The 24,601-nt window shown below is 48.3% G+C and overlaps 1 protein-coding gene across 1 annotated transcript in view; it reads right to left on the minus strand.

Annotated features, from left to right (window-relative positions):
- The window catches only part of WDFY4 (WDFY family member 4), a 275,363-nt gene that overhangs the window by 71,439 nt on the left and 179,323 nt on the right, over positions 1 to 24,601 (minus strand). The window contains exons 43-47 of the mRNA XM_082854480.1: positions 21,874 to 22,037; positions 11,265 to 11,413; positions 5,465 to 5,585; positions 2,329 to 2,414; positions 793 to 855 (exon numbers count right to left, since the gene is read on the minus strand). Of these exons, the coding sequence (XP_082710606.1) occupies positions 793 to 855; positions 2,329 to 2,414; positions 5,465 to 5,585; positions 11,265 to 11,413; positions 21,874 to 22,037 (583 nt within the window). The remainder of the gene's footprint in view (positions 1 to 792; positions 856 to 2,328; positions 2,415 to 5,464; positions 5,586 to 11,264; positions 11,414 to 21,873; positions 22,038 to 24,601) is intronic.

The raw sequence follows: 24,601 nt of genomic DNA on the forward strand, positions 1-24,601 counted from the left end.
AATACATGGGGAGATTTTCAGTATTTTGCTTGTTTCTGTGAAGCAGCGAACACTACACATAACAAGCTATGGGTAAATCCTTTTAAATAAACTGATGACACCCATTCCATAGTCATTATAAATATTTTGAACATATCTCCTCCCTGCCCTAGCCCCACATACTCCTGGAGAAAAATAGCAATCACTGTCCTCTTCCCATTCCCCTTCCTAACTGAAATACAAGCACCTGCACCTACCAATCCGGAACTGGCCTTCCAGAGAACTGGGTACTTGTAAGGGGGGGGGGGCACTTAGGAAGGGGCCGTAAGCAACTTGTTTCCTGGGAAAGAGGCTCCATATCACAGACTCATAAGTTAGCATATGCTTTGCACATCACTGTACATTTATTTATTTAGCTTCTGAGTTTTCAGAGCCTCGAACAGCAAGGACAGACCTGGGACTGCGTACACCTCAACCTGAGGGCCTGACACCAAGGCTGGGCCTGGGCTGCCCCCTCTACGGGCAACCTGCCCCCCACCCACCACAGGCAGAGGTGGTTTCCTGCCATTTTGGTCTGAACAAGCCTCAGAGCACTTGGGACTTCAAGTCTGTTGTAGAGGTTTAATTGGCAGAAGGAACTAGGGGAGTAGGATGAGGGTTGTACGAGGATGGGAGAGAGAAAAATTAAGCAGAAGGCAGACTGACACGCTCTTTGCATGCCTTCTTAGTAGCAGGGTCAGGCCAATGAAGAAAGTCAAAGCAAGGCCAACACCTTGCCCAGAGAGCATGGCTGGCCTCCTCCCTACACGTTACCTTAGGTTGAGCGGGTCCTCCGTGAAGCCTTTTCCTTTCAAGCCAGGTTGGAAACAGCAGAAGCTAGACAAAGAGGGAAAGGATTATTCTATCAGCAGAGTCAAGACTCTTCCACCACCATGGGAACATTTTCAGAGGCAGGCTAGAGGTTGGGTTTATTCTTGCCCTTCCAGTGGGCCCCATTTGCCCCTAGATCAGGGTGTACCTCTGAGGCATCCCATCAGCACCCTCTGCCATTATATGCTCTAGCCTTAATAATAGCAATGATAACAATAAAACAATAGTTACAATAAAAATTACATGTTTTAGAGACCTCCTCTGGGCCAGCACTGGCATTTCCATTGCTGATTTTAGCAGTCACTGTAGTACTCTAGGGACAAGTCCCATCTTACTTTCATGCTCTTTGAACAAGGGTGGGGTGTGGTTGGCACTATTCATTGTCTGAGTTATGGATGTATAAGACTTCTAGCTCGACTGTAAAAAAAAAACGTCGTTTAATGCACAGAAATCACAAGGGAACATGAACCTGAGGTTCAGCATTGCATGCCTACTTCTTCGGTTTGGTCTAAAATGGAACTTGAAGACATTTTAGGAGGCGATATAACAGCAGTCCTTCGAAGAACCTCAAACGGAGAATCACAGTCAATGGAGCCGCACCCAGAGCTGGCTCAGACAGCCTCTCTGCGAGAGTTGTTTTTCTCCACTCTGGCCCTGCCCTTGGGACCCAGCAGCTGGTCCTGGTGCCAGTGACTGGCCAGGGCCGACAGGAAGGTAAGGCTAGAACCTCTGAGCACAAAATGGCCTGGGACATGCAGGCCAGGGATGTCAAATCTCACCTCAGAACTTTCAACCCTAAGTGGAGCTAAATGTGACCACTTCTCTATTAATCCAGCTTCTGTGTGGTCTGTTTATGGCTAGGAGCCTGCCTTTCCTTTGGCCTCTTCTAGATTCTCTGCAAATCTACATATCTCTAACTTTAATAATATAAATTTAAAATTTAAACTCTAGCTTAAACTCCTTAGATTGATTAATCTCTTTGGATAAAGAGAAGTTAAACTAAAACAGCATGCTTCTCTCTTTAAGAAAAAAGATGTTCCGTGCAGAAGTGGGAAATCAGTTGGTAGGAATACTTTCCAATAAAATATGAAGTTAGAATGAATAAAACTGGCAACTGGGATCTAAAAGGAAGATTAAGCCAAAATAATTACTTGGAAAAATTTAAAATAAAGCCGGAAAATTCTGGAAGGCCCATTAAATATGTTGTGTCTGCAGATTTTTTTCTCCCTTCAGTTATTACTGTCTCAAACTACTTCAGTTCATGAAACAGAGCCAGTTTCCCAGGATTTAGGGAAGGAGCTTTTATAGTTTTCGCTATACTTTTTTCCATCACTCAGCAGTTCTGTGGGTAAGTTCTTTCTCGTGTCTAACCTAAATCCTGCCCACTGTGGGTTGGGAACAATTCTCCTGAGAACAGAGCTGTTCCTCTCCTATTGGGTCATGATTAGTCTCCTTAGCGGAGGATTTTCAAACCCTTACCTTTTGAAGACCTTACTCCGATCACTGTTGTGGAAGACAAGAAACTTGGAATATCCGTTTCGGAAAAAGATCTCCAGGGCAATGTCCTGTAAAGAGAACCCCTTTTACTGCTCTGCAGTTTCCTGGAATGGAGAACCACCCCCCCACCCCCTCACCAGGGCAACAGAGCCATGGCTGTGGGTCATTTGGGACTCTGTGTCAGGTGTGAAAGGATTTCAATCTAAAATGGAACCAAAAGATATGAAAGGGCGAACCCCAGGCATGCGCCCTCAGATAAACGAAACTTAAGAACTGAGAGACTGATTTCCCACAAATGCCTGATTTACAGAAGATCGCGACTTACCTCGTGAGCAATGAACATCCACCAAGAACCCCTCCCATCCTCAAGCCAGTGAACTTACAGCTTGGACTCTGGCTGGCCCCACTTGTGCTCTTTGCCCATAGATACAGCTGACCCTCAACGGATTCGCCTGTAGTTCCAGACAGCCTGCATTTCATGAATGGCTATTCCTCTGCTATTCCTGAATTAACTCAATTTCTGCTAATTCAAGCTTGCCTCAGTTTACCTCTTTATCTAGGTTGACACAGGCCTTGCAACCTCCTGCAGGGGATATGAAGACCTTGGTGACAGTGACAAATGGGGTCTCCACAGAATGAGTAGGAGGGCAGGAGAACTAAGGGCTCCTTTGGCTGAAGCAGGAAACAAGAGCCCCACTCCCGGGGCAAGTGAGGAGGGGACAAAGAGAGGAAAGTGCCCAGTAACACCTCTAGACACTTTTACTTCCCGGTCAAGGGTTTCATTTCCTGAACCAAAGGGTCGTCTTACCAGAAACACTAGGGGAGTGGGTGCCAGTCCCAATCTGGGCAGCATCTTACGCCAACCCACAGACTTGAAGGCACAGGGTGCTTTGCCAAACCACTTTGCTGAGCCATTTTTGACGTGGCCACACTGACATAACCATGTTGTTTCAAGGGTATTTTGTTAATGCCTAAATGAACTCTACCTGCTTTCCTTTCTTTTCCCTTTCCTCCTCCCTCCCCTTCCTATCTATAAATAACAGACTTGGAATAGTGATAGAGTGAGTCCACATATAGGATCAGATGGGGTCAGCCAAAGAATACCCAGCATCTGAGGGAGGGCCTGGGAGAGGTGAGGCCTGGGCACGGAAGGAGAGACGGGGAGGGAGAGGGTCAGACTCAAAGATGGGGTCCTGCATCCAACAGCAGTCAGGTCCTGCTCCTGCCTGGCTGGAAGTGAGTTCTCCAAGTCCAGTTCATTAGATTCCTGAGCAGAGGGAAAGTGTCTGTAATGATAATGAAACACCCCTCTCCTCTGTGGGCACACATAAGAGCCACAGATTTGTCTTCTACAAACAGAAATATAAACACTGTGCAAAGAGATGATGAAAGCAGAATTTATGAAGGCTACAGCCTGTCCCAGCAACCTTAAGTGCCCAGGCTCTGACTTTCCTCTGGGAGAACCTAGGGCTGGACAAATGGTGGCCTTGCTCATGAAGCTCTCCCAGCCCCACTTGGCCATCACACATGCTCTCCCACTTCTGGTTTCCACCACGGTCAGGCTAACCAACCATCTGGAAACAATCCCCTTTTACTGGGGAGAAAGACACTCACTTACTGATACCTATTTGCTACTATATATAACCTGTAAGTACACATACAATTATTTTTTTAAAAAGTGGTTTTTTGAGTACTTGCTATGTGCCTAAAATGTGCTAAGTGCTGCTATATATGTAATGGTGGAAAAGACAAGACATGGTCACCTGTTCACTGGAGGGAAATGGAAGCCCAGAGAGGTGCCCGACTGTGCCAAAGCTGCAGGGCTGTGCTCAGGACTGGGCCCATGCTGGCTGTGGTCAGAATCATCAGGGCAGGGCCTCCTCCACCCGCCCCTTTCTAGTTCACTCTCCTTTCAGAGAAGGGCACTAAGGGCAGGCAAAATGAGAACCAGATCTTTGTGGGCAAAAGCAGCGGAGAGAGAGGGAGAGGGAGAGAGCTGGGTCAGATGTCAGCAGCTTGCTGGACCCTTGTCTGCAGGGCAGCTGATCCTCCCTAGAATGAGTCCCCCCCGGCAAAGGCTCCCTGGAGCTTTAGTTTCAGAGAATAATAATGAGGCCTCCAGCAGGAGGATCAAGGGACAAAGAAATTTACAAATGAAAGGCACACTTACTCTGTTCCCCAGGGCCTAGCACTGTCCCTGTTGGCCTTTGCAGAACAGAGACCCTGCAGCAAGGGTGAGCCAGGAGGGATCTGGGCTCCTCCCCACCCCCAAGGGTGGTCCCTCATCTCTTCCTCCGCCAGCTGCCTGGGAGGCCCCTGGGCACGGATGCAGCTTTGCTATTGCTGAGGTTGGGCTGGTGAAGGCAAGATGTGTTTGAGGCCAGTGGGAGCCCCAGAGTTCTTCCTCCTTTTGCCACTGAGGTGGTGCTCCTAAACCACGTGATGTTTCTCCAAGGTGGGGTATGAGAAGCATGTGGTTGTGCCTAGCTGACAGCAGAGCTCTGCCTCTGGAAGGAATCAGCTCTGTTTAGTACCTGGATGAGCCCTTGAATGCACTGGACAAGGCTCTGGGATCCTGGTTGGAGGGGACAGTCAGGAGATCTCTAAAACACCTGGCCCAGGAAATGACCAGGAGCTTGAAGGTAGGTGAAGCTGTGAGGAGGGCAGAGGGTAGGGGCTGTGGCCTGAGGAGGTGTCCACGTGCTCAGAACAGAGGGCAGACTGGCACTCCACTCTCAGTCACTGGCTCTGCCACGAGGCAATGGAGCTGCCCTGTCCTGTATTTCTGAATCTCCAAGGCAGCTCTGGGGCATGTCAAGGGGAAAATAAAGCAAAGAGGCTGGATCCTAAATGACACGGTGAGAGAGAGAAGGACCCAGTGGCCAAATGGCAGGGACTGTGGAGAGAGTGAAACAGAAGGCAGAACTCCATCCCAGCCAGGGGACCAGCCCAACATAGGCCACAGGGATTCACAGGTGTCTCAAAGGGCCCTGGGCTGTGCACAGGTGAAGGGGGTCAGGGAGGTGTGTCCCTCACATTCAGATGGGGCCTCAGTGGCACCTGGACCACCTGTGCCCGGAAGAGATGGTCCTCTCTCTGGCCCCCTCCCGGGACACACCTGCAGGAGGAAGCGCGCCTGCCGGAGCTCCCTGAGGTCACCGTAGCTGTGGCGCTGGCACGAGTAATGGTCGGAGGACCTGTCTTTGCTGCACATGTTGAAGATGAATGGATCGCTAATGCTGAAAAGGAAGCAAGACACGCAGTGAGAGGGTGTCTGGAAGGCTTGTTCCCCTGCAGGCACCGTGAGTGGCCCACCTGAGTTTCTGGGACACAATGGAGGATGTGTCAGCCCCCACTGACCTGATAAACCCTGTCTGAGCACCTGTCTGTGTCAGCCGTGCCCTGAGGAGGAAGGCGGATCACTGCCCTCACCAGGGGAGGGACAGCAAGACAAAGGGCCCACCTCCAGGACGGATAATGACACAGGGTGTAAGTGTGAGAAGACTCTCTGAGTACAGGGGTCAGAAATGGGCTGGGGGGTTATGGGGGAAGAATGAAAGAGATGTGTAGTTAGGTCTGGAGAAATTTCAAGCTCCTGGAACATGAGGCAGAAAGACAAGCCCTGTCCAGCATGGTGTCAGGCAACGCGGAGCCCTGGGAGGAACAGCCGTGTCAGTCGGGCTAGCACCTAGCGTAAAATGGGACAAAGGGGCAGAAAACTCTGAGTCTTCAAAGAGGCAGGTGGCAGGGCTGACAGCACTGATGGGCTGGAAGACGATGACCCCAGCGTTAGCAGTGGACCCCAGAGCACCGTGCCTGGACCAGGGACTAGCGCCATTGTCGAGAGCAGAGGATGGGCCGGCCAGGCCGGATGCTGGATGCCCGCTCCCGGAGGTCAGAATGACTCCCCTTGGAAGAAAGGGAGAAGGGGGGAAGGAGGAGTCATGAATCTGACTAAGTATTTATCCCAAAAAGAACAATTTTTTCACTGGAAGTAACTGAAATACCTTCAGATAACCAACCAGATGAAGCTTTCCACCGCCAATACAAATGGGGACTTGAGAGAGAAATCTGATTTCAGTAGGGACAGTTCCATTTCTGCTCATCTGAGTTACACAGCAATTCTGCATTGCGCACATTACCACAAAGCGCTGATAAAACACCCTGTTAGCATTGGAGAAAGGAAGGGCCTTCCAAGCACCTCGGCCCTCCGTGAGACTGTGTGCCCGCCGCACGGCCGAGGGGCCCCGCACCAGCCCTACGCGGCAGGAATGTGTTTTACCTCCTCCCACCCCAGCTCCAGGGGCGGCCCTCACCGCCCAGCCTCCAGGGCAGGCCACGCTACCAGGGGAGATGGAGAGATCAGGCCATCACACAGGCCCGCAGGACTTCTCTGGGCTGCGGTCAGAGCTGCTCCAGCATCTGCAGTGCTAAGAGCTCAGACTTGCACACTCTGCAGAATGGTTACTGCCAGGTAGAGGGGAAGGCTACCTGCGTGGGACACAGCCTGAGCCGGCTTTTCAGCACCCACATGGCCAGACCGCACCCTTGTGGACTCCTGCCCCTGCTCAGAAGCACGCTCTCAGGGGCCCTGTTCTGGCCACACTGCTGGAGGACTGTTGAAACACAAATGTGGCTGGATGGTTCTGGATGCTTCTGCTTGGATGTTTTCATTCAAATCTACTGCTGGCTGAGGCCCTCTGTCCATTATTAATGCTTCCCTCTGGGGCTAAGCTGAGCTTCCCCTAAACTTCCCTGACTCCCAGAGAGGTCGTGGAGGTGATTCTGGTTCCTACCCTTGACTTAGGCCAAACAGCATTCCAGGTAAAGGCACTTGTGACAGTGACAGTGATGTGATCTGTGGCCCCGTTCTTGTGGGAGCACAGCAAACATTCTCTGTACCTTAGCTGCACCTTTGGTTGGTTTCTCTCCGCAGCTGACTATGAGTGAGTTCATGGGGGCACAGACCTGTGCCCATGGTTCTCATCCTCCACATCTTTCCTGGAGCTCTGGGCATGTCTGCTGAGTGGACTGACCACCGTCATGCTCTGACAGCCTGCTCAATACTTCCCTGTCCTTGATTAATTGGATCCACGTGCTGAACCCTTACTGAGCATGTGTTATTAGGATTCCCATATCAGAAATGAGGAAACTACATTCCAAAGAGAAGAGGTGACTCTTCCAAGGTCACAAGGAACTGGATTCAGACCAGGTCCTCTGAATCTAAAACCCAAGCTCACGCAGACGCACCTTTTCTCCCCTGAGGCAGACAGGCTGGCTGGCAATTACAGAGCTTCCCCCACCAGCTCCCTCCTTCCAGTTTACTCTGTGCAGACTGATTCTCAACCTAGGATCTGAAACACTGGTGACATGAGGAAGAATGCTCTGGAGAATGCTTTTAGGAAGGAGCTTTTAGGAGGAAAGATGGTCATTCTTCTCCTGCTTGTAGGGACTGAATAATCCATAATGCAGGAGTGCTTAGACAGACTCAGTTTCTCAGGAGGACTAAATTGTGAATGACATTATTGAGTTCACTGATGCAGGGTCCAGACTGGAGTTCCATCGTGCAAAGCATTAGTCACACAGCTAGGACTGCGTCTCTTTGCCAACACTACGTTCTACATGTGCATTAAATCAGAGTTCAGGGCCCCAAGGTCAATGAGTAGAAAGGAGTCGCTGATCCACGTTCTTCTTTAGATGGAGCTGTGGCCACAGTTCAAAGGATGCTGTTCACAGCTCTTGCATGACACCTATAATGATATATGTAAATTGCCCAGGGTGGTCATAGTAAAACTTCTAATATTCTTAACTAGGGAAATCACAGTCTACTAAATGATAATCAAGATATTGATTGACTGGGTCTTTGGTAATAGAAGTGGATTTCAAACTAAAACATACTTTGATTTGCCCCACATTTGTATGTATCCAATTGTTGTCAGGAATTTATACCTGGAATTTATACCCAAATAACTTGCTAGATCCCAAACGCTTTACCAGACTCAGCCCACATCTGACTGATCTATGTATCTGTGGAGTCTACTACAGTGCTGGTACAAGACAGACTTTCAATAAGTATTTGTTGAATCAAACAGAGAGATGATGCCTTAAAACTGCTGACTGATGTGAAGGAGATATCTGACTATCGTCAGATATCGTCACAAGGAGCCAACTGGATGGTCTGAATTCCCAAACGCTATGCACTGTGAGCTCGGCTGCTACTGTTATGGGTTGAATCGTGTCCCCTAAAAGATATATGTTGAAGTTCCTAATCCCCGGTACCTCAGAATTTAACTTTATTTAGAAATAGGTAAATAACAGAGGTAATAAAGGGAGGTCATTGAGATAGGCCCTAATCCAGTATGACTAGTCTCCTCATATAAAGGGGAAACTTGGACACAGAGACAGACACACATGGGGAGAAGATGGCCATGTGACCGAGTGATGTATATACAAGCTATGGACCACCAAGGATTGCCAGGAAACACTAGCGGCTAGGAGAGGCGAGGAAGGATCCTCCCCTAAAGCTGTAGAGGGAGCATGACCCTGCCGACACTTTGATTTCAGACTTTTAGCCTCCAGGACTGTGAGACGATAAATTATTTTTTTTAAAGCCACCCAGTTTTTGATACTTTGTTACAGGAGCCCTAGACAGCTATTGGGTTGGCCAAAAAGTTCGTTCGGGCTTTCCACAGGATGTTATGGAAAAACTCTAACGAACTTTTTGGCCAACCCAGTTAGTACAGTCACCCAATTCTGCCAAGAAGAGATCCCACTGAAAGCAAAATATAACCTTCTAGAAAGGGTCTTACTTTCTAAGGAAAGTTCCAAAGTACACAAGCCAATCCCTGCTGGAGGACTGGCAGTGCTCTTGAGTTTTGTCTGGGATATTTTCATGGCACACTGGGGAGTCTCCTTCAAGGTCTAACGTTCAACTGTACTCAAATTGATGGCAGTCTTCTAGAGAAACATTTCGGAGGTGACTTAGCTCTATGTTTAACTGGCTTACTTACGTATCTTCCTTAGTCTCCATGGTCAAAATAAGACTTAATCCCCATTGATCTGACATGATCTAATGGCCCATCTCTGAGAACCACAACTCCACGAGTGCCAGCATTTTCTTAGGGCAGTAGACAGGGGATCAGAGAGAAAGCACTGTCTGGTTAACAAACAGTTCTTTGAGGTACAGTGACTAAAATTACCTATGGCAATTCCCGAACGATATTCCAAGGTGGTAATTTATTCTCACTACTCTCCTATTTGCATTCTAGAAAAGTACCTTTCCAGACTTGAGTACGTCCAACCTGACAACTGGGCTTCTGTTGAAAGTGCAGATATAGTCAATTTGATCATGATTACATACACCTCATAAACACAATTTACCTAATCAATAAGGTCTTATCTAACACCAACTCAATTTAAACCAGAGGTGGAGAGTGAAGCAATGGTTTATGCAAGTCATTTCATGGGCACGCCATGCATATACGTAGAGGAGAAAGCTTTCATCAGCTCTCAGAAAGGCGAGTCAGCAGACCCATTGTCCATATTGATCAGTATCAATAAAACATGAGCAATAAGATGGGATGAGTGTGCCCAGTATTAATTATGCTCCTGCCTTGGAAAAAGAACAGAAGACTCACTGCAATTGGTGAACGTTCGGTATGAATAAAAGATGGAAATTAGCAGAGAGAAAAAGGCCAAGCTTTAAAACAAACCTAAATCAAAGGAGGGTGGGCTGACATCTATCCTTCCGTGCTCCTTAAACTCTTGCTTCCTGACATAGGCTGGAAATGATGTGACACCTGGGAGTTAAAATTCTTAGTTATTGGCAGGTAAGGCTCTGGTTCCTCTGTCAATAGTCTTAAAGAGTGGTTCTCAAAGTGTAGTCCCAGACCAGTAGCATCAACATTAGCTGAGAACTTGTTAAAAATCTTCAGCCCTAACTCAGACCTACCACATTAGAAACTGGGCTGATGAGGGGTCCCAGAAGTCTGTTTTAACAAGCCTTCCAGGTGATTCGATGTAGTTTAGTTTGAGAGCCACTGGGCTAAGAGGTCATTTTGTCATTACTTGAGCCTTAGCTAACCAGAAAAGAAATCTACACCTAAATTTCTCCAAAAGTGATGAAAACATACAACTTGAGAACTGAACCTTTAGCAAAAGTGCAAACACAATCAATTTGGTTTTGAATGGCAGTACTTTACAAACACTAGAGAATTAATCAACAAGAACCGAATGAACCCAAGCAGACCAACTGCACTGGATCCTAAAGAAGAACCTCGGAATTTCCTGCCAAAGACCTCTGGTATTAGTTGGTGTAAAAATGACTCTTCAGATTTCTACCCAAGTCTCACCCATCCTTCAAGACCCAGATCTTAGCCTACTTCCTCAAGTACCTGTCCCTCACCACACAAGCCCCATGCCATCTCTCCAAGCATGAACCCCGAAGAGTCCTCAAATAACATGTATTTTGTCCCTTGATGACAGTGTGTTCCAAACTCTTTCCAAAAGAACCTGTTTATGCTGCTGACTGCGCTCATGTGCCTTGCGGGCATGAAGGGACAGGGCCTGATGTCTTGCATAAGGATGAACAATCAAAGAAGTTGTTGAATGACTAAGCTGATGGGACTGGATTCTATTACCCAAACAACCGAAGGACCTATGCCCTTTGTCCTGTGGTGCATTCCATAGCAGGAAAGCCCCAGGAGCTGCTGCATGGTTAACCGCTCCAGATTTCAGCTTTGGGGAACCACAATCGTGATGCCTATGCCTTAAGGTTCCTCTGTTTTATCTCGTGGCTCAGTTTCAGGCCCAAACCTGAGCCCATAGAAAGAACAAGGTGGGAGGCATAGGCATGGGGGTGGCTGAGAAGGCAGCCTGGGGCTCAGGGCAGAATCTGCTGGGAGGGGAGGGACACTCACTTGGATAAGCAGTGGCGGGTGCAGTAGACATCACCCACGGGAGAGAGTGTGAAGTTCTCGCAGATGTAGAAGTGCTGCTGGCCGAAGAGCAGGAGCCCTTCGCAGACCAGGTGACCCTGCACGATGACCAGGGAGTACTTCTGTGTCACCTGCAGGGAGAGAGTGCCAGAGTCAGGCCACGTGCAAAGGAAGCATGCCCATCTCCTTTTGGAGGGCAGGAGGGCAGTGGCCGGTCGCCCACCAGGCCCTTGGAGGTGCCAGTAGCACCCTGTAAATGACAGAGCCGCTGCCCCAGAGCTGCACTGCTCTTCAAAGTCTAAGTTTCATTTCTATACCCAACACCCTGTTTCATTATTTCATCTACCCAAGGCCACCCCACCCCCACCGAGGCATGTGGATGAGTGTTTATCGCTGTGTTGAGCACGTTGGCCTTTTTTTTCCTCTCACTTTAAGCTCCTCTACAACTGTGCAAAACATTCCTCCGTAAACAAAGAGGAAAGTTTTCAAGGTCCAAGGCATCCCTCAGTTACAAAGGCGAAGGAGCTTGTCCAGAGGCCAGCTGGAAACTGGCTGAGCCAGGACTGGAACCGGGTCTGCCTAGAACCACAAGGCAAGACTGGTACTGCTGTCTACAAGGCCAAGGCTGGTCCAAGGTGTGCGCAGAGGTGGCACGAGCTCCGCCCAGGTCTCGTCTTTCAGGCTCAAGCACGTTCTCTCAGCAGCTGAAGATGTTGGCAGCTTTCCAGAATCCCTCAGCTAAAGAGAGTACCTGGCCAAAGGTCATGTCCTCATCCCAGTGGCCGTCCGTACCCAACAACTGGTCAGAGGAGGAAGGGCCAGACCTTTTGCCTCCACTCAGGTCAACTCTGAGCTCCCGTGGGATCAGCTGAGGCCTTGCTGAGTCTGCACTTCTCGCTGCGCCCAGTCCAGTGACCCGCGCTCCCAATGGACTTGCTGCACGCACATCTCTGGCTCAACGTTGGCTTTCTGGGGAGCCTGACCTGAGAGGGTGTCTTATGACCCAGAGTCCCGCATGAAGTAAGGACTAGGTGGGTCCTTACATGGAAAAAATCTCCGAAGGAACGAGTGAGAGAATACATGAATTTTTAGATGTCGGGAGCCCAAATGGACCAGAGTAAGACCAAGACCAACATTTTCTCAGGGTAATTCTGTGCTAATTCCAGTTATCCAAAAGAGGACCTTTTTTTTTTTTACTACCTACTTTTTTTTTTTATAACCATTGTAAACATTTTACACATATTAACCAGTATAATCCTTACAGTTGGGCAAGGGTAGTTGTACTACTCTAATTTAGAGATGGAAAAAAAAGGGGTCCCAGAGATAAGAATCTCATTAAAGATGGGTAAGTGGCAGAGCCTGGGACTGAAGTTAAGCTCTGTGCTCACCTTTGGGAGCAATGATAGGACTGCAGTGGTGAAGTCTGGAAAGCAGCCCTGGATACCAGTTCTCACACCGCTGCATCAAACAGGATTAGTCAAAGTCAGGAACAAACAAGATAAACAAGAACCCTACAACCGTGGGACTTAAAATCCAGTGGGGGAAGACACATCAACTAATAAACTATCAGACTGTGATATGTGTTGAGAGGAAAAAAAACAGGTTGATGATAGTAAGGCAGAGAGAAACTTGGAGGGGACACTATTTTAGACAGACCCTGAGACTTGAAGGATGGAAATGGGCAGTCATGCAGAAGCTGGGAGAAGAAATTTCAGGGAACGGGAACATCCAGCTCAGAGCCTAGAGGCAGGAAGGGCAGGTTGGGGGAGCAGAAGAGAGGTCAGCGTGGCTGGTGAAGCTGCAAAGTAGGTGTGCTCAGATCCTGGGGGCCTTAGATGTCTTCACTCTCCTGTGAAGCCTCCCGTGTACATGCAAAAATAAAATCTGTACACATTTCTCCTGTCAGTCTGTCTTCTGTCCACTGAATTCTCAGGCCTAGCTGGAGACTCTAAGAGGGTAGAGGAAAAGTTTTGCTTCTCCTGCGGTATGTTATACTGAAGAGATTCGGTGAATACACAGCATGTTTTGTACATATTCTCTTTTTTTACACAAACCGCATATTCGTATAGTTACTGGTCTGTATCTAGTTTTCTCCCTTAATAGGCCATCTAGCAGATCCTTCCAAATCACTTCTTATAGAGTTGTCTCACTTTTATTAAACGGTGCAGACCATTCCCTTGCATGGATGTACCACAACTTATTAGACCGACCCCTATTGACTCAGGTTGTTTTCAAATGTTTTGACATCCCAAGTGATGCTACAGTGACCAGCCTTATACACATGTCACTTGGGACACATTTACACAAGTAAATCTTCAGGTTGAATTCCTAGAAGCAGAACTGCAGGTCAAGGATGTGGACATTTTAAGTTGTGATCTAGTGCCAGCCTGCCCTCCTGCAAGGTGACCCTAACTTACACTCCCAGCAGCACTGCTGCAGGGTGTTTATGTCCCCTATGCCGAGCCATTGAAACGTTTTTCTTATGCCTTTGTACGAAGGATGCTTCATCCTCACATGCTCACATGCGGGGCCCAAGCGCAGTCCAGGCCTATGTACCTCCCAAACCTCTCCCCTCCCCATGATGCCGCCCCCTCACCCAAACTCTGTGTCAAGAGCAGGGGCTGCAGCATGTTTCCATGATCTCCCGATGTTTTCCCTTGGGGAGAAATAAGTAACAACCAGAATAAACGAAACCACAAGAAAAACGTCTGGTGAGAGCTGGGTTTATAGCTTAAAAATGGACTCTGCTAGGAAAGAGTGGCATTCGAAAAACTGGAAAATGAATCCAAGTGAACTATTCCCTGCTCTTCCATTTAAATTAGTCCTGAGAGGGCTCCACTCCCAAGTTTAATCATGATTAAGAATTCCCTCCTGCCATGATTCTATCACTTTAAAAAGACTGGAACTTCAGCTTGATAAGTAGAATTTTTTAGGATCAGCTAGATGATATATTATCATTCCTGATGGGTGAATAACCAAGTACATGGCCACACCTGGTTCTGCGTATGATAAGGAACAGGTTGTCTGGAAATCCCAAACTGCCAGAGCTCAAGTTAGAGGGTCAACAGTTGGCTGGGACATTCTATGGAAGTCCACGCCAGCACATTCTCCTAGAGGCAGCCCTCAGTGTGCAAAAGGGGAGGCCAACTGGAGGCTCCCTGAAGATTTTTTCCAGCATTACTAGTCTGCAGTTGAGTACAATGCTCTAATTTTATAGGTAGAAGAAGTGAGATTCAGAGCTCATGTGAAGCACCCAGTAAGAGAGCTAACGTGTACATTCTCTTATACTTGTGCGAAAAATCTACTGCAAAGAAAGTTTCAACCGTGCTCACATGTGTCACGCTTCCCTTTCCACATGTCTGCTCACCTAGACCTTGTTATCAATACATTCTGTTACAGTGGTGTATGGAATAAGTATTCTCTTATCTCAAAAAACAGTACAGATTGCTGAGAAAAAGTTAAGTATCAAAAAGGAGACAGACTATTTCAACTCCATTTGTGCTGGCTACCTATGAATTCGGGCATCTACTTTTTCTCTATTGATCACTTTTAGATGGAGCATTCAGTCACACTAGTAAGCAAAGAAATGTATATTAAAACAATAAGGAGATATTATTTTTATATGTCAGTTTGGCAGATCTGAGAAGAAATATAACACTTGGATCTCCTGACGGCAGCTCGTATTTTCAGGTGGAGACAAGGAGCAGGGATGCCCCCTGCCTGCCTGCGTGTGCCACTTGCACAGCAAGCCTGCCAACAGGCAAGCCTCCACCCTTTCTCTGCTGGCTCAGGGGAGACCAAACGGAAAAGGATTGAAACTGCACCAGTATAATGTGAAAAGGATCACAAGTCCTGAACTGTTCAAAGCGCAGTGTGTAGCATTAGCTGCATTTAGAATCTGCACTCAGTGACTGAAGTTGAAGCATGTTTCTAGCCAGGGCAGCTCTGTATATCGTAAAACCCAGACTTGTGGATCTCAGCATTTATTCGAACAGTTAGTATGTATGCCTTTAACAAGGCAGCTTGTTAAAGTTCATCTTCCCAGGTTACATTCCCAGTTGTTCTGATTCAGCAAGTGCAGAATGGGCCCTGGAATTTGCATTTTAATAGGCAGCCCAGATGATTCTGACGCAGACAATCTGAAAACCATACTTAGAAACTGATCCGTGGACACCAGCGAGGCTCTGAAAGTAGAGGTCCCATCACATGCAGGCACATTGCTACAGCTCATCCATTTGCTCATGCTTTCATTTAATAGATACATATTGAATGTTTGGCCTGTGCCTCCACACAAACATAAAGGGAGGGAAAACACATCTTGTGGTGCGCATGGTCTAACAGGAAAGAGAGAAGAATACCAACTGTCCTGGTACAGCATGGGGTTGGGGGGAAATACAAGCATTCTCAGGGCACAGAGGAGAGTGCCTGGCCCAGACAGCATCCGGGGAGGGGGGGTGCAGGTGACATCAGAGAAGTGGGTCCCAAGGAGGTGACCCCAAGGCTGAGGTTGGGTGTTGAGATGATGAAAACAGAGGAGAAACTTTGCAAGGTACAAAGTCTTGAGCCAGTTGGACATGTTTAGAGATTATAAGTCGTTCTGCATAATTAGAGTAAAAAGGCAGGTGTGTGTGTGTGCACACACTCGCCCACTCATGTAAGGGTAAGGGAAGCAAGTCCAGGGAAGCACAGGGCCAGCTCAGAGTGGCCCTGTGCACAAAGTATGCCAAAGAGAGTCTCAGAAGCTGTTCAGTAGGGATGACATGTGCAGCTCTGCATTCTAGTTACTCTAGTGGCGACTCACCCAGGGGGGAAGTTACTACGTGCAGAGGTTAACACAGTTCTTTGCCTTCTACAAATGACGTCAGCTAAAAATACCTAGGAAGGGCCTGATGCCGTTCCCTGCTGTTCAGAGCAAAATGATCTCCCTGTAAGCTGGTTTCATTTCTAACAAGGTCAAACTAATATTCTACATTGAGTTTGTATGAAAAAAAAAAAAAGTTTAGTTTTTCATGTAATTAAAAAGAACAGCAACAGTAAAAACAACTCCCATGTGAGTTCTAACTCTGGACTGGGTCTGGAAGCACATTTTTTTAAGTGGAGACTCACTTCACTTCTGTGAAGGGGAACAAGGGACCATCCCCAACCACACAATGGCTGACACAAGCCCACAGTTAACATACATTAAATAAACCACTCCTCATGTCAAATGGAGCTGTTTGCAGAGAAATGTGTTCATGGTTCTGGGAATCATTAATCAATGACGCAAAAGTGGCACGGAATAATTACCATCCCAGGTATCGCTGGAGGCGATCAGAGCTCCAATGTTCTCGCAAAGAAATGAGTTAAGCTGCTGCCATTCCGAGCTCCAGGTCTGCCTGCTTCCCCCAGAGGCCTCTGTGGGGACAAGCCATCCAGAAGTCTGGAAGGAGATGTGCCCCGGAGTCTCCTGGGCTGCATCGGCAAAGACCATGAAAGCAAGCGCTTCTGAGACGGCAGGGGAGGAGGTGCCAGGGCTCGCCACGGGCTGCCTGCCCACTTTACGTGATGGCCACTTGAAGGCAGGTGCTCCGGGCGTTCTGAGCCTGGACGCACACCCACCACGTGTACACCCTGCTGTGGGGGTGCTTTCACTTAGAAAAAGCACAAGACCCAAAAGATCTTATGGAGACTTCTTAATTAGGGGAATTCTCAGCTTACAACAGTACTTGCCTCAAAATGTTTCAACACAAGCAGAAAATATTAGTCTGGGGAAATGCAGAAAATAACCACCTACGCACACACACGCACACGCACACACACACCCCTGCCGTGGTCAAACTTTCTATATGTTTGCTTAAACACGTTCATGGTTCTAGGGTCAGAGCAACAATCCTCCTTTCCTCGACTTCCAGTTCCTGTCCTTGACAGTAAGTAGAATGACCAAGGATTAAGGAGCTGGGGCTAAGTCACGTGCAGGCAGGCAGGCTGGCACGTGCGTGTCACGCTACGTCCTGGCAGAGACGCCGTGCATGGTGAAGAACCTGGAGGCCTGCCTGCCTGAGGCGGCATTAACCGGAACATTCGCAGAGGAAGCAGAGGGGTCCTGGAGCCAACATGTCCAAGGCCAATACAGGAAGGCTGCTGAAGAATAGGGTGGTGGAGAGTTTATGTAACTTGCCCAACATAGTAGGCTAGGAGCTAGGAGAAAGAGGAAAAACCCCATGAACTTGGAGTAAGACAGAGCTGAGATGAAATACGAGCAATTCCAGTTAGCAGCCTCTCTAGGCTCTGGTTTTGCCATCTTTAAGTTGAAGATGATAAAGCCTCCTTCACAGGGCCCATGGTGAGACTCGATGAGATGTATGAAAAGCACCCAAAGCAAGTGCTCCAGACGTCCAGCTATTGACACTTCTGCCAATAATAGTGATAAACAAAGAGCAGAACGAGGCTCTCCATCCAGTCTGAGCACTTGCCCTGTGCCGAGCGGCCCTCCTGGGCATGAACTGTTGTCATCTTCTTCCTTGGTGGTGGTGGATTTGCAAGGCAGGGGAAAACGAGAGAACAGCCGCTCTCTGCTCCTGACCTGCCTCTCAGAGGCTGGGAAAGTCAGTCACCTGTGGGCTTCAGGCTCTGGCTCCCCCAACAAGACCCCGGAGTGAAGTGTTGCTGGGTGGGACAGTTAGCAAAAATAAGACTCTCAGAGACCAGGACAAGTACCAAAGGCAAGAACCTGCTGCACAGGCCATGCTGGGACTAGCTCTGGCTGTGACTGTAAACTCCAGACCTCGCCCTCAGCCCAGGCCAGGGAGGACTGGAGCCACCTGGCTGGTCTTGGCAAAAGCACATGGGAGTCAGGCCATCTGCAGAAGCCCTTCTTGGAAGGCGGGACATGGATTAGGTGACATGTGGACCCTCAGTGATACCAGATTTGGCAGGCAGTATTTGGGGACAGAGATGTCCCCCAAGAGCCTCATCCCTGGTTATCCCATCATATACTAACCTAGGTGCTGCTTGAAGGGCTTGAAATTATTTTTCATTCCAGATGAAATTACGGCTGCAAACCAGTGGACCTTAAAATAGGGAGATTATCCTGGATTATTTGGTGGGTCCAATTCCCATGAGACCTTAGCAGCAGAAGAAGGCGCTAGAAGAACTGGTGGGAGAGATTCAATGGAAGAGGGAGGCAGAGGGGAGATGAGGGGGAGGGACGACGAGGCAGAAGCAGCTCAGAGAGCTCTGTAGTGTGAGGAGGCTACTGCAGCTGGCCTTGAAGATGCAGGAAGAGAGCCACAGGCAAGGGATGTGGGTGGCCTCTAGAAGCAGAGAACGACCCCTGGCTGACAGCCAGCCGAGACCCGGGAACTCAGTCCTACGGAAGCACGGAGGTGAATTCTGCCAACACCTGAATGAGCCTGGAAATGGCTTCATCCCCAGAGCCCTCCAGAAAGAGATGCAGCCCTGCCAACACCTCGGCTTCAGCCCTGTGAGCAGAACCACAGCAGAGAACCAGCTGAGCCATGTTGTGCCCAGACTTTTGAGATAATAAATGTGTGCTGCTTTAAGTCACCAAGGTTTTGGTAATTTGTTATGGCAGCAATATAAAATTAATACACCAAATAAAACCAAAGCATTGCCATTGCTTCCTTCTTATCAAAATGATGAAAAGAGCCAATATGGAGACAATATATAACCCGGTATTTCTCCACCCTATCAGGAAAGTAGGAAGGGATGGCTGGGGTTTGGTTTTAATCTGTTTAATATGCATCCATCATATCAGGATTTCTCACCTTGACACTACAGGCGTTTGGGACTGAACAATTATTTTCTGCTCTTCTGAGCATTGTAGGATGTGAAGTAGCATCCCTGGCCTCTGCCCACTAGATGCCAGTAGCAACCCCTCCCCACCAAGTCATGACAACTAAAAATGTCTCCAGACATTGGCAAATGTCCCCAGCGGCGGGGCAGGGTAAAGCTGCCCCCTGCTGAGAATCACTGCTTTACATGATCCTTTAAGGGCAAAGAAACATTTTAAGAGTAAGAAAGCATTGATCTCTTAGCTGTTTTCAATTGACTAGGCATTTACTAAGTATCCACTTACCTATATGAACATATATGATATGTTCAAACTGTTATCAGCTGTTAGTACTCAGCAGCTGGGTACTGTGGCTATGTATACACACATATATAAATATATATGTATATGTTACATATGTTATGTTTTATATCCATTTTTTAAACTTTCACACATTAGACTACACTACTTCCATAATCAAACTAAAATGGGGCTTCCCTGGTGGCGCAGTGGTTGAGAGTCCGCCTGCTGATGCAGGGGACACGGGTTCGTGCCCCGGTCCGGGAAGATCCCACATGCCGCGGAGCGGCTGGGCCCATGAGCCATGGCTGCTGGGCCTGCGTGTCCGGAGCCTGTGCTCCGCAACGGGAGAGGCCACAACGAGAGGCCCGCGTACCGAGAAAAAATATAAAAATAAAAAAAAAAAATAAAATGAACATGAATATAATAAATCTTCATTCATCGGTGTTTACTGAAAGGCTTCTCCAGGCATGCCCGAGGTTAGGCGCCTGGGGGTCCCTCCATGAAGGAGCATCAGTAGAGTGAGAGAGGCAGAAGGTGAAGTGGTGAAGGTTAGCCTGAATGTCAGGAGCAAGGGCAGGTGGAGATGCAGTGGGCAGTAGAGACGGGTATGAGGGAGAGACCAGCTCTCCAGGTTTCAGATTGGGGACCAGTCATGATGGGCTTTGGAGAGTCAGCTGCTAGGAGTCTAGCGTGCAGAGCACCACAGACAGACAAACCAGCATGAGCAAAGGCATGGTGGTGAGGTGTGAAGGCATGGTGGTGAGGTGTGATGGGGACTTGCAAATGTACTCTCTGGCTGAAAGCTGTGGGTTCAGCATGTACAAAGACCTTGTTGTTCCAGGATTGTTTGTTTTTTTTTTTTGCGGTACACGGGCCTCTCACTGTTGTGGCCTCTCCCGTTGCGGAGCACGGGCTCCGGATGTGCAGGCTCAGCGGCCATAGCTCACGGGCCCAGCCGCTCCACGGCATGCGGGATCTTCCCAGACCGGGGCATGAACCCATGTCCCCTGCATCGGCAGTCGGACCCTCAACCACTGCGCCACCAGGGAAGCCCCCAGGATTGTTTTGATTAACTGCTACCCAAATCTGAAAGCAGCTAAACACTCGGCAGAAGTTCTGCAGTCATCCATTTGGCCAACGCACTTCAAAGTCAGCCCTTTCACCCAACCCCTGGAAGGAGTAAATCCCAGTTTGACACCCTCCAGGAGTCTCTGCAAGGAATCTGCCCCTGGAAAGGACATGCTTCGGTTTCTGCACGTTGCTCACACCCATCACAAGCTCTCTGAGCTTGTCACTTGCTCCTGGATACCCAGGCTGCTTACTCAGTGGCCCGTAGTTCAGCTCCACTCTCCTCCACCCTGCAGCCAGACTAGCCCTCAGCTCTCATGCATTCATCTCTGGGTAGCCCCTGCATGTCTTGCCAGCCCCGCCCTGCCTGCTCCTCTGTTTTGCTGCGGCATCTTCTTCACTTACATCCCATACAGAAGAGTTGATGGCAGAGACAGATGGAAGTCCACCCAGCCCTTAAACCACTCAACCTTTGGAAAGGGAAGAGAATTAGTCTTTAATGAGCCACCTCATGTGTGCTGGGTGCTATGCTAGTCACTTTGCTTCCATTATCCCATTTAAGCCTTATGAGAATTTTGTGAAATGGTTGCCGTGCACTCCATATTAAAGATGAGAATAACTAACTGAGGCTCACGAAGGTTAGGTAGCAGGCCATTTAATTGTGGCCAAGTTGGGGTTTTTAGCTCAGGTCCGTTTTACTTTAAGACACGTGCTTCATCTTCCATACTTTCTTAGACTTGTGTAAGAGGGCCCTTCCCTGTTCCTGTACTTCAGGGGGACCCCCGACCCTCTTCCAGTCATACCCAGGGGACATGCATGCACACACACCAAGAGCCTGGGCTCCCACAACCCAGCCTCAGGCATCCGCAACAATGGATTTCCCTGCTAACTGGTCCAGCCTGCCTCCTGGCTGTGCATACTGTCTCTCCAGGTCCACCCTTCTGAGGGCTGAAGGTGCCTCAAGGGTGCTTCCCCTAGGCCTGAGTGGTGGGCAAGGGGAGCTGGTTTCAAGGTGAGGAGTGTGGGGACAGCTGGGACATATGGGTCAGGTGTCCAAACACATCCACCAGGGCCCCTCACTCAGGCACGGGATGGATCCCTCAAGCGGTCAGGCTGTGAGCAGGGGGCCAAGGTGCTGAACTACAAGAAGGTCAAGAATTCTAAATGTGAAACTGGCCCCCCAGGTTATTATAAAGGTCAATATAGGACATTAGAACATATTTCACTTAACAGTTTATTAGCTTGATGTATATTTTCTAAACATTTTGATGCAAGATGTGTGGGCATTTGCACCCTTGCTCTGGGCCCATAAATTTAGGAGCATGCCGTCGCTTTTGCTCATTGATTTTTTTATGGTGAATGGAGATATCACCTCCCATGTGAGTGCAGAAAGCTTAGTTCTCTCATGTCTGATAATCTTTAAAGAATAATCATGATGGGCTGCGTTACCTTTTCATGATCAAGAAGCTCTTGTAAAATGACTTGTCTCTCCCGACACAGTTCCAAGAAATCTTCAGAGTGCAGGCTTTCGTGTAAGGCGGGGAAGAAGGTCAGCTGGCTGCAGTCTACTGCCTCATCTCTCTCGCTCTCAGCTTCCTTTGGTGTCACTTCATCTGCAGCAGCAAAAAGGGACGTATGGTTTGTGCAGGAGCCACCTGGAGTCACGAGGGACAGTGCACAGCCTGGGCCCGAGTCCCTGGGAGGAACTGCAAGGTTTCAGGGCAGCCGTGAATGATGTGGATCCCAGCGTGTCCCTCACTGTTTCTGAAAGTGGACACACCCCTCTGACCCTATCATGTGGTGAACACACCTGCAGGTTGATTCACTCGGGAAGATGTACCCGGGCCTGGCTGCTCTGCAGCTCTCCAGTGACCACGGGGGGATGTTTCAACACCTTCATTAATCAGTAAAGCAATTTCCTAGAGGGTCCCAGAGGGTCCCACAAGATCTGCTTTTTCTGAACTACACTTTATTCACTTTTTGTTTTCTTTTTTTTGGCCACCCCAGGCGGCATGCCGGGATCTTAGTTCCCTGCGCAGGGATCAAACCCATGCCCCCTGCAGTGGACGTGCAGAGTCTTAACCTCTGGACCGCCAGGGAGGTCCCCTGTTCACTCTTTCAAGAGTGGGTTTTTTCCCCTAATTATGGAAATACTATCTTCTTAATGTAAAAAACTTGGAAAACCCATGAAATTGTGAGAAATTAAAAATGAGAAATAAAACAAGTATCACCCGTGCGGCCAGAGAGAGCGCCAATACCAACAGCTCCTGTTCAGCGAGCACCTTCTCCGTGCTGGATATTTAATGACGTTTTTCATCCAGTCCTACCTAGGCTGTAGGTTCCACTCCATCCTCACTTTGCAAATGAAGAAACTGACAAAGGCTAATTATTTTGCTCAAGGTCATACGGCTACTAAGAACTAGAGGCCGAATCTGAACCAAGTCCCTCTGAGTCCAGAGGCTGATCTTTTCATCTCTAGTCTGTCTGTCCTCCCTGGCCACAATTTGGTTTAATTCTGACGTCTTTTTTGTACATACATGTATATGTACACACATAACGTAATTTCTGACATGGTAAGAATTATACTGAATGTATAGTTTTTCTTTTCTAACTTTTTGGCTCAAGATTACACCATGAGCACTTTCCCATTCCATTAAAAGTTCTTAGAAAGCAACTTAAGTGGCTGTAATAACCTATTGTGTGACTCTTCCATAATCACCCAACTCACCTCCTATTTTTTAGAGATACAACTAGTGTCTATTTCTACACTACCAAAATCCACTGTGCTGCAATCATTTGTGTGTCCATCTAGACTTATTTCCAAAGGATGCGCTCCTGTGCATGTGCCTTTGGGTGCCAGCTAAGTACACACCTGTGTGGATCTCTAGAGTTTTCTCCTCCACCCTGTCCTGGGTGTCCACCTGCGTGGAGCAGCACATGGCTGCAAGGTCAGGGTGCTACTGGACATCTTCTTTGTGGCAAGATGCTCATCTCTTTGACCTCCTCCCCACCTGGGAACCTCACACTTGGATGAATGTAAGTGCCTGCTGCTCACAGCAACAGCCATCAGAGGCTTTTCCTCAGGCAGAGAAAACACTGTGTAGATATAGGCACCCAGGAAGGCATGGTGAAGGATCACAGCCCTTTCTTCTTTGACTGAGCTCCCTACTGGGAGTTGGGGGTCCATGCTGGAAACATGGAGGACGCCTGGGATCATAGGTGACCAGAGGCCCTGCGTATAGGGGACGAGGGGGCTTAGCAGCCCATGGCCCTAGGCCACATAAAATCAAACACCTGCTTTCTACCACTGTACCCTCTGCAGCCACCCATTTTGAGAGGGAGAGCAGGCAGATTCTCCTTCTGCTCTTAGGGTTCCGGGGCTTGGGATGGAAAGAAGAGAAGCCAAAATATGAGTGTTACACTGTCACCCCAAGTCCCAAGTGGGGCTCCCCAAATCAACCTGGGATCAAGATCCTCACTTCTGGGCTTCGTTACTGCAGGCTGACAAGACAGCAAGCCCCACGCAAAATCCGGTGCTAAGGCACTAAATGAGACAAGTCTGATCAGCTCTAGGAAGGTGTCACTTGGTTAAGGGTATGATATAAGCTGCAGCCTAGGATACAGTGAAACTCACAGACAGAGAGTGTCGGAAACAAAAGGCAGAGTCTGGTAGAAACACAAAATCTGCAATATAGTGTATGTGTCTGTGTGTGTGTTTGGTACGTATTTGATGTGTTCGGGCCAAAATGACCTCTGAAAATAAACTAGATTTTTAGCATATCAACTCAACCAAATTCTTCCATGAGTATTACACAAAGGGTAAGAGCATAAACATCAGCAATGATTCAAAGTGCTTTTTTAAATTGGAGAAATAACAATGACTATTATATCTGTCATCTTCACAATCAGAGAGTTCAGTGTTAAGTATTAAATATCTATCCCACCCAATTTGGCTCTAAAATATTTTCCTATTTTCCTCCTAGGTGTTTTGGGTCACATACTGAACATGTATTAGTATTTGTGGGGGCACTTTTAAGGTTTCCCTCATATAGCAAATTGACAGGATAGTTTCCCTGAAAAAAATTCTTACTGTTGCAACCTAAATGCAAACTCCTTCCCCCAGTGGAGCGTTCAGGTCCGGAATGGGTCCCTCTTCATTCTGGAGAGCAGAGTGATG

This window comes from Leucopleurus acutus, assembly GCF_964270905.1.
Source record: "Leucopleurus acutus genome assembly, chromosome: 14".
In the NCBI taxonomy this organism is placed as follows: Eukaryota; Metazoa; Chordata; class Mammalia; order Artiodactyla; family Delphinidae; genus Leucopleurus; species Leucopleurus acutus.